The 10,660-nt window shown below is 46.6% G+C and overlaps 1 protein-coding gene across 1 annotated transcript; it reads right to left on the reverse strand.

The window, feature by feature from the left end:
- Window positions 5,682-6,158, reverse strand: LOC104762992. The gene has a single exon (XM_010486417.1). It carries the CDS (start codon window positions 6,156-6,158, stop codon window positions 5,682-5,684), a length of 477 nt encoding a protein of 158 aa, XP_010484719.1.

The raw sequence follows: 10,660 nt of genomic DNA on the forward strand, positions 1-10,660 counted from the left end.
GAGATTATCCAACAACTCCTCTATCTGGGGAAATGGGTACTTATTCTTCATCGTCACCTGATTCATCTCACGGTAATCGATGTATAGTCTGAAGCTACAATCCTTTTTCTTTACAAACAAGACCGGTGCACCCCATGGTGAACTACTTGGTCTGATAAATCCTTTCTCCAACAATTCTCCCAATTGTTTCTTTAACTCCGCCATTTCTGCTGGTGCCATTCGGTAAGGCGCTTTAGATATAGGGGTCGTCCCCGGTTCTAGCTCGATGGTGAACGGATCTGACCTATCCGGCGGCACTCCCTGTACCGCTTCGAACACATCTACAAATTCATTGGCTTTTGGAGTATCGTCCAACTCCGCCTTTCCCCAACTTCCTTTGTTGTGATTGTGGCTAAATATGCCTCACAGCCTTTCTCCAGCATCCTTTCCGCCTGGATTGCCGAGATAATCAAACTTCCCGAAGTTGATCTTATTCCCTGGAACTTTAACGTCCCATCCTTTCACTCAAAATTTACTCGCCCTCCGTGACAGTCAATGTGAGCTTTGTACTTTCCCAACCAGTCCATCCCCAAGATAACCTCGTGTTTCATGAGTGGAACAATGATCAGGTCAGTAGGCATATTGACACTATTGGCGATGACCGAGATTCCACAAACCACTCCATACGGGTACATCACCTCCCACCGGCTGCTCAGACCAATCCATATCCGGTGTTTGGTTCACGCTTGAACCCACCTTTCCCTATCATTTTCGGGCTCACAAAACAGTGTGTGGCCCACAAATTAAACAAGGTGTGCGTTTCCACTTCACCTATTCTTAAGGTCCCTACACATTCCTCTAGAATGCTAAGTACCCATATCCTCCCTTTCATATGCATTATGATGCTATGTAATGCACGAATTGAACTTACAAAGGTTCTCATACATACCAGTAATCGCCCTGTCTCTTTGGTGGTGGTGGTAAAAATTCCTCGCCACGGTTCCCACACTGATAGTTCTGTCTGCCCTCGTCAAGCCTCAGACATTCCCTCTTAAAATGTCCCTCTTTTCCGCACAAGAAGCAGGACCTTGGCCCATCGCCATTCTCCATCCTCGGACAGTTCCGGATCGCATGATCCTTGCTTCCACAGCGAACACATGCACCCACGGCCCTCCAGCAAGAACCGTTGTGGTATTTTCCGCAAGTCCTACACTCCCCAAACTTGGCGTCGGACCTTGAGTTATCCACCTTGTTCCATATTCTTTTTCGGTCGATGGTTTTGGTTGGGTTAGTGGAACGCGACGAAACCCTCTCACGTCTAAGCTGTTTCTCTTCCTCCAACCCGACTTCAATCATTGCCGCCCTTTCCACTACCTCCACGACCGAGTTAAAGACCCCATTCACGCAATGGTTGCAGATGTCCACCCTTAATCCCCAGATAATGCGACGGACTTGTGCTTTCTCATCCTCGATCTCTTTTCCAACAAAGCGCCTAAGGCGACTGAATTCAGCATCATATGCACATACCGTCATATCCCCTTGTATCAGGTTCAGGTACCCAATCAAAGAGGATCTAAGAGCAGGAAGAACAACCCAAAGACCTACCCGAGGAACTACTTGACTTCAACCTCGTGCACCGCCTCGAGCAGACCCGTGGGAAGGACTGAGCAGCTAGGTTAAAAGGATTTCCATATATAAACTCCCCCTCTTCTTCCTCTCTCCCTAGCACGCCGCAAACACTCACCAGTTGGTACTCGATCACCAGCTTCGTGTATATCTTCGAGCTGTTCATCCTTGGCTTCTTGATCCGATCATCCCAACCTAGGTGAAAATCCTGTTATCAATTTGGCGCTGTTGCCATTTGGTTGAATTTTGTTTGCTACGTTTAAGATTTCAGCACTTGCTAGATCAAGTTATTTTCTATACTTTGGTTCGGAACTGACTTTTTTACTTTCGTGTTTGTTTGTTTTGCATTTCAGGTACAACCCGAGTAACCACCTGACCCGTCACTCGATCACCTGGATCAAGCAGACCTTTGTGTACTCACTCGGTTAACAGATTGTGCATGCAAACATGATCCAATGGTAGCCAACACTTGAGTCCTTTCATCAACAACATCGACATACCAAGGTTACTCCGTCAACAACAAGTACCACAACCGCAACAAACAACAATTGAGGAGGTCATGAATAATTAGAATGATCCACCAGCTCCTCAAGAGAGGACCAACATAGGAGCAGGAGATGCTCAATCTACTCACACTCAAAGACATGGGATTGTGCCACCTGCTGTTCAAAACAACAACTTTGAGATCAAGAGTAGTCTCATCCAGATGATACAGAGCAACAAGTTTCATGAACTGCCAATGGAGGACCCATTGGACCATCTAGATGAGTTTGATAGGCTCTGTAGCCTAACAAAGATCAACAGAGTTAGTGAAGATGGATTCAAACTCCGGCTTTTCCCATTTTCTTTGGGTGACAAAGCACACATTTGGAAGAAATCACTTCCCAAGGAATCTATTACCACTTGGGAAGCATGCAAAAAGGCGTTCCTCGCCAAATTCTTCTCCAACTCCAGAACTGCAAGGCTGTAAAATGACATCTCCAGCTTTGTTCAGAAAAGCAATGAGACGTTCAGTGAAGCTTGGGAACGTTTCAAGGGATACACCAGCAGATGCCCGCATCATGGATCAGCAATGCTTCATTGTTAAGTACACTTTACTGTGGTGTAGTCCCTAATATAAGGAAGTTGCTAGACACCGCTAGTAATGGTAATTTCCTTAACAAGGATGTTGATGAAGGTTGGGATCTAGTGGAGAACTTAGCTCAATCTGATGGGCACTACAATGAGGAGTATGATCGCACAATACGATCTTCTAGAGAGGATGATGCCAAGTACAAGCGCGACATGAAAGCCCTAAATGACAAATTGGACAAACTCCTCAACCAGCAACAACATGTTCATTCCTTCTTCGAGGAAGACTAGTTTCAGCAACAAGATGGGGAGAATGCTCAGCTAGAGGATGTGAACTACATCAACAATCAAGGAGGTTACAATAAAGGGTACAAAAACTACAAAACAAACCCGAATCTCTCATACCGTAACCTTAATGTTGTAAATCCTCAAGACCAAATCTACCCATCCGCAGTCCAAGGCAACTAGGGACAGCAAAAGCCTTTTGTCCAATACAATCAAGGTTATGCTCCTAAGCAGCAATACCCCAGCAATTACCACCAGCCAATTGCACCACCTAGATTCCCACAACAACAAGGATCACATAACCAATCTCAGGAGGCTGACTTACGCAGATTAATCCAGCAGGTGATACAGAGTCAAGCATCGGCGGCAATGGATAACGTAAAACAATTCGCAGAGATAAGCAACAAGATCGATTATGGGTACAATGACTTGAACGCTAAGTATCATTCTCTCAATACTAAGTTGAGATACCTATAAAGCCATCACAACGCCCAACCAACACCAAAAATTGGCCAACTTCCGGGTAAAGCTGTTCAGAACCCAAAAGACTATGCTACTGCCCAGTCAATCTTTCTTGAAGATGTTGATGACTACCTCACTGAGGGCAATGATGTTCAAGATGGGGAGGATATGGACCACAGTGGGATGTATGAGCACTAGTACTACTTATGAGAGTATGAACTCGTTCCCCCACTCGAGGAGACTGATCGAGTTGATAATCGAGCATGGGTTCGAGATTCGCTAATCAATGCACCACTCGAGGCTGCACCCGATGACATACCCGACGATGGTGATCGGGCGATCCATCAGGTAGATGTTCAGATGACAGATCAACCACAAGTTCCTGAAGCTGAAGAAGGGGAATTAGAGGAAAAATTCAGAGCAGCTCTTGATATCCAATTAGATTCGCTTGCAGAGCGTATCTCCAAACGAAAATCCCCACCTCCTAAACTCTTGCCTCCATACGCTCTTCGAGAGGAAATCGTCAAAGAAACAGCTCAGCTGGAGATTGAGGTGAAGGAAACTATTAAAGAAATTGGGAATGCAATCTTGAGGAGTGGAGTGTGTTTAGACCCTGAACTGAGGATCAATGAGAAATTGGAGGATCCTGGCTCTTTCACATTGCCATGTTTAATAGGCTTCCAGATCTTCAACGATTGCTTGTGCGATTTGGGAGCTTCGGTCAGTATCAAGCCACTTTCAGTTGCCAACAAGATGAGTTTCAGCAGTTATAAACCAAGCAGCCTGTATTTGGTCCTAGCTGATAGGACAATCAAGCACCCAATTGGTATCTTTGAAAACTTGTCTCTTAGGATTGGAAGAGTGGAGATCCCTACCGATTTCATGATCCTTGACATGGATATGGAACCAAAAGATCCATTTATCCTAGGAAGATCATTCTTGGAAACTGAAAGACCCCGACCCCGGACATACAATGGCGGGTGAGGTTCTCTCGTCCTTTACTCTCTACTTAGTCATATTTTAGGATCCATTCTTTAAACAAGGTTCATTTTCGCATTCTGTGATTCAATAATTAGAGTCTATATGGTAACTTAGAGTAAAGCAAACATTCGAGTATTGTATTAAATAATCAAAGGATTCGATACAACTTATGAGTTTGTATAATAAGCTAGTACAAGTTGTATAATCGATCCTAGCTACCCATATCACCACAACTCATCTTCCCGGCCATGTGTCTCGCGCCTAAGTAGTTCCCTTTCCGCGATCACCCTCCCTTCCTGAAATCCAAGTAACCATCAATAACCTTTCCCTTAGGCCATACAGTATCATGCAATGCACGCAAGATCATAATAACCGCCCAGTACAATGGTTGGCCGGTAGAGAGTTATCCCGCGCATCAGTTGGATGGTGTACCAAGGTATCTGTACAGATCCCCGTCCAGCCGCCGAGCCGTGTTTACTTTTCTCCGTCCGAACCGTTCGTACTCGGACACCCTGGATGGTACGCTGATCGGTAGGCAGGTAGCATGCGCATCAGTTCAGCCGTATCAAGACCGAGCCGCACCCCCTTTCCTCCGCACAACTGGACCATCCATAGCATTATATATGCTTATGCAGATGCAACTTCCCATTTCCCAGAACCATAAGGTTGGTACTGTACCATACCTCCGACCCTTAGGTCTTACTCGCTGAACTCTCTATCTCTCGGAACTATCTTCCTGATATTATACTTGCACTCTCGAGTTTACTGTATGATTTTCTGTTTCCGATGGTGTGTTCTAAATGAGAAAAATGCCCTCTTTATATAGGGTCCTGGGCCGCGGTTTTGGCCCCAAAAGGCACCCTTCGGACGAATCCGTTCAATCGCTCATGTTCGCTTGTGTACGCTCGGCCATACCCGTTTGGCCATAGCCGTTCGGCCGTGCCCTTTCGGTCACGAGCTTCCCCAGCTGACCTGTTCACCGTCCACTACCGTCCAGCTGGTCGAGCTGGGTCGAGCTCAGTCGAGCTGGGTCGAGCTCGGTCGAGCTGGGTCGAGCTGGGTCGAGCTCCCTGGCAGCTAGTCTAACTGACACTAGCTGGTCGAGCTGTCCGCAACTGACCGGAAACTGTCCGCAGCTGGCCGAGAGCTGTCCGAAGCTGATCGATCTTTGTCCCATACTTGGCTCGTTTTTTTCCCGTTGACCGAGCTAACGAGTAGCTCTCCCCGACTTATCCGATATCTCCCTACCATCCCGGATCAAGCCACAGCCTACGATCCTATTCAGGATCGCGGGCGTTACAAGTCTCCCCCCCTTGAAAGGGATTCGTCCCCGAATCCGGATCAAGTTGGTCTTCACTCATCTCCTTAAACAACTTAGGATAATCCGACTTCATCTTGTTCTCAGTCTCCCAAGTAGCTTCTTCATGTCCACCGCCGTTCCAAAAGATCTTCACCATGTTAATCTTTATCCTGCGCATTCCCTTTTCCATTTGATCGATGATTCGAATAGGCGTTGCTTCCACCGTCAGGTTTTCTCGCAATTCACGTGGCACATCCTCGACCACTTCGTCCTCCTCACTTAGGCAATTCCGCAATTGTGATACATGGAAAACCTTATGAAAGGCATCCAACTTCGGTGGTAAGTCCAGTTTGTCAGCCACCGCACCTACTCGTTCAATCACCTTGTACGGGCCAACGTACCTTGGACTCAACTTTTTCCTTTTGGTAAATCGACCTTTACCCTTGTATGTCATCGCTTTAAGATACATTAGGTCGCCCAATTCAAACAAAATTTCCTTCCGACGTTTGTCCCCATAACTTTTCTGTCGGTATTGGGCTTCCTTCAGCTTGATTTTTTAGAACTTCAATTTTTTGGCCATCTCGTCCACAATCTTCGGGCCGAATAGCGTCCATTCACCAACCGGCGTCAAGCACAATGGCTTTCTACATGCTCGGCCATAAAGCGCTTCATAAGGCGACATTCCAATACTAGCTTGGTAGCTATTGTTGTATGCGAATTCCACCAAGTACTTTTCCCAGCTGCCGCCCCAATCCAGGACACAAGCTCGCAGCATGTCCTCAAGTGTCTGAATTGTTCTCTCGGACTGCCCATCAGTTTGTGGGTGGTAGGCCGTACTTAGGTTCACCCTTGTCCCCAGCGCTTTTTGAAAAGATTTCCAGAAATGTGAGGTAAACCGCGTATCATGGTCCGAGACAATGCTCACTGGCACTCCGTGCAATCGTACAATCTCCTCGATGTATCGGTTCGCGATTACCTCGGCACCATCTGTTTCCGCGATTGCGATGAAATGTGCAGATTTGGTTAATCCATCCACGACAACCCAAACCGCATCATGCTTTAGTCTACTCATAGGCAATCCGGTCACAAAGTCCATCGTCACATGATCCCATTTCCATTCTGGCATGGGCAGACTTTGGACCAGTCCACTCGACACTTGATGCTCGGCCTTGACGAGTTGACAGTTTTTACACTTGGCAACCCATGCGGCCACATCTCTTTTCATTCCCTTCCAGTGATAGTATCTTTTCAGGTCGCGATACATCTTGGTCGAACCAGGGTGGATCGAGAACTTAGACTGGTGCGCCTCCTTTAAAACTTCCTCCCTTATCTCCTTGTTTTGCGGCACACATACTCGTCCATTCACCACAATGGTAACATTGTTCGATGTCTGGAACTCCGTCTTATTATTCTCCGCCCAACTCTTAAGTTCCTCGTCCTTTTCTTGAGCCAAGCAAATTCTACTAAGTAAATCCGCTTGATCAGCCGCTCCCAGGCCTAGTGGCTTAAACTCCTTAGACAGTGCATTTAAATGCAAAGTCCCAATCATGTAAACCAAAGCTTCTTGATTTTTCTCGGCTTCCACATCACCACGTCTCCTACTTAAGGCATCTGCGACTTGATTTGCCTTTCCCGGGTGATACGCAATGTCTAAGACGTAGTCCGCGACAAACTCCATCCATCTCCTTTGCCTTAGATTTAACTCCGGCTGGGTGAATATGTACTTTAGACTCTTGTGGTCAGTGAAGATTTGAACTTTGGCTCCATAGAGGTATGAACACCGAATCTTCAATGCGAACGCCACCGCGGCCATCTCTAAGTCATGCGTAGGGTAATTCCCTTCGTGCTTACGCAATTGCCTTGAAGCATATGCGATTACAGCACCCTTTTGTATCAGCACACAGCCTAGCCCCGTTATTGAGGCATCAGTGTACACCACGTACGGCTCGACTGCTTTCGGCAGCACCAGTACCGGAGCACTTGTGAGCATCGCCTTTAACTCCGAGAAACTTTTCTCGCATTCTTCCGACCATTGGAACTTAGTGTCCTTTCCCGTCAACTGTGTCATTGGCTGAGACATACTTGCAAAGCCTTTGACAAACCTTCGGTAATATCCAGCCAACCCGAGAAAGCTCCTTATCTCGGTGGCATTCTTCGGCCGTGGCTAGTCCTTTATCGACCTTATCTTTTCCGGATCCACGGACACTCCCTGGTCCGAGACAATGTGTCCAAGGAATCCGAGATACTCTTTTGCCAAAACGAGCATTTGCTTAACTTCGCGAAAAGCTTATACTCCCTTAACCGCTCCAAGACTGCCCTTAAGTGATTCTGATGAGTCTCCTAATCCTTCGAGTAGACAAGTATGTCATCGATGAAGATGATGACAAACTTGTCCAAGAATTCTTGGAATATACCATTGATCATCTTTATGAAGGCTGTCGGTGCATTGGTTAGTCCAAACGGCATGAAAACTAACTCGAAGTGGCCGTACCTCGTTCGGAAAGCTGTTTTCCGAATGTCCGTTGGATCTAACGGAATTTGATGATACCCTGAGGCCAAGTCTATCTTCGAGAATCACTTTGCACCTCAGAGATTATCCAACAACTCGTCTATCTAGTGCAATGGGTACTTATTTTTCACTGTAACCCATTCAGCCCACGGTAATCAATGTATAACCTGAAGCTACCATCCTTTTTCTTCACAAACAAGACCGGTGCACCCCATGGTGAACTACTTGGTCTGATAAATCCTTTCTCCAACAATTTTCCCAATTGTTTCTTTAACTCCGCCATTTCTGCTGGTGCCATCCGGTAAGGTGCTTTAGATATAGGGGTCATCCCCGGTTCTAGCTCGATGGTGAACGGATCTGACCTATCCGGCGGCACTCTCCGTACCGCTTCAAACACATCGGCAAATTCGTTGGCTATTGGAATATCATCCAATTCCGCCTTTCCCCAACTTCCTTTGTTGTTATTGTGGCTAAGTATGCCTCACTACCTTTCTCCAGCATCATTTCCGCCTGGATTTCTGAGATAATCAAACTTCCTGAAGTTGATCTTATTCCGTGGAATTTCAACGTTCCTTCCTTTCTCTCAAAATTTACTCGCCCTCAGTGACAGTCAATGTGAGCCTTGTACTTTCCCAACCAGTCCATTCCCAAGATAACATCGTGTTTCATGAGTGGAACAATGATCAGGTCAGTAGGCATATCAACACCATTGACAATGACCGAGATTCTTCGAACCATTCCGGACGGGTACATCGCCTGCCCGCCGGCTGCTCGGACCGTTCCATATCCGGTGTTTGGTTCCTGCCTGAACCCACCTTTCCCTATCATTTCAGGGCTCACAAAACAGTGTGTGGCCCCCGAATCAAACAAGGTGTGCGTTTCCACACCACCTATACTTAAGGTCCCTACACATTCCTCTAGAATGATAAGTACCCATATCCCCCTTTCACATGCATTATTATTTATGTAATGCACAAATTGAATTTACAAAGGTTCTCGTAACATACCAGTAATCGCCCTGAAATTTCCAGCTGTAGTGTCCTCGGATAGCTCGTACACGCATGGTGCAACGACCTGTCTCTTTGGTAGTGGCGGTAAAGATTACTCACTCCGGTTCCCACGTTGGTGGTTCTGTCTTCCCTCATCAAGCTTCGGACATTCCCTCTTAAAATGTCCCTCTTTTCCGCACAAGTAGCAAGAACTTGGCCCATCGCCATTTTCCATCCTCGGAGAGTTCCGGATCGCATGGTCCTTGCTTCCACAGCGACCACATGCACCAACGTCCTTCCAGCAAGTACCATTGTGGTGTTTTCCGCAAGTCCTGCACTCCCCAAACCTTGCGTAGGACCTTGCGTTATCCACCTTGTCCCATTTCCTTTTTCGGTCGATGGTTTTGGCTAGGTGGGTCGAACGCGAAGTAACCCTCACGCGTCTAAGCTGTCTCTCTTCCTCCAGCCCAGCTTCAATCATGGCTGCCCTTTCTACCACTTCCACGATCGAGTTACAAACACCGTTCACGCAATGGTTGCGGATGTCCACCCTTAGTCCGCGGATAAAGCGACGGACTTGTGCTTTCTCATCCTTGATCTCCTTCCCAACAAAGCGCCTAAGGCGACTGAATTCAGCATCATATGCACGTACCGTCATATCCCCTTGTACCAGGTTAAGGTACGCACTTTCCAGTCGGTCTCAAGCCTCCGGAGGAAAGAATTTCTTGTTGAATTCCCTCTCAAAGTCCGCAAAGGTTATGACTTGTCCACCTTTCCATTTCATAACTGTCACCCACCAGTCATGTGCTTCCTCTTCAAGGAAATGGACAGTGATGTTCATATATTTTACCCCGTTTTCCCTTTATATATTCACATCTTTTGCATCTTTTGCTATCCATTTTGACCATTATTGCATAGCTTTAGGACTGTTCTTGCATTAGAGTTTAGTTGCATTGCATTTGCATCTTTTCATGCATAAACAGGTGATTTTGGAGCTTAAGGAGCATGGAAGCAATGCTGAGGAGAAGTGAAGCAATCATAAGAAGAAAGCAAGAGAGTTAAGGCTGAAGAACCAAGGCCGGAGTCCCACTCGACCGCCCACTCGACCAGACACTCGACCGTGTGCAGAGAGGGACTCGACCGAGTGGAAGGAGCATAAGAGGAGCCAACTCGACCGGTCACTCGACCGAGCACCGGGTCGAGTTGGCCGAGCCGCCTAGCTATTTTGTCTTTTAGCATTTTTAGGGCTTCCACTACTTTTTCTATTTAAAGGCCTTGTACCAGCAGCCACAAAAGAGTCCAGCTTTTTAGAGAGTTAAAAACCTAGCTTTTACCCTTTTGGGAATTATTCCTTTTGCACTTTTATTTTTAGATCTTGTACCTCCTTGAAGGAGAAAAACATAAGATTCTTGGATTTTGTTGGTTCCATAACTTTCAAGATATTAAGAATTCGTGTTT

Source organism: Camelina sativa, chromosome 18 (genome assembly GCF_000633955.1).
Source record: "Camelina sativa cultivar DH55 chromosome 18, Cs, whole genome shotgun sequence".
NCBI classification, from domain to species: Eukaryota; Viridiplantae; Streptophyta; class Magnoliopsida; order Brassicales; family Brassicaceae; genus Camelina; species Camelina sativa.

Coding starts and splice junctions, on each gene's coding strand:
- LOC104762992 (XM_010486417.1), bottom strand. CDS start 6,158: ATGACATACAAGGGTAAAGGTCGATTTACCAAAAGGAAAAAGTTGAGT.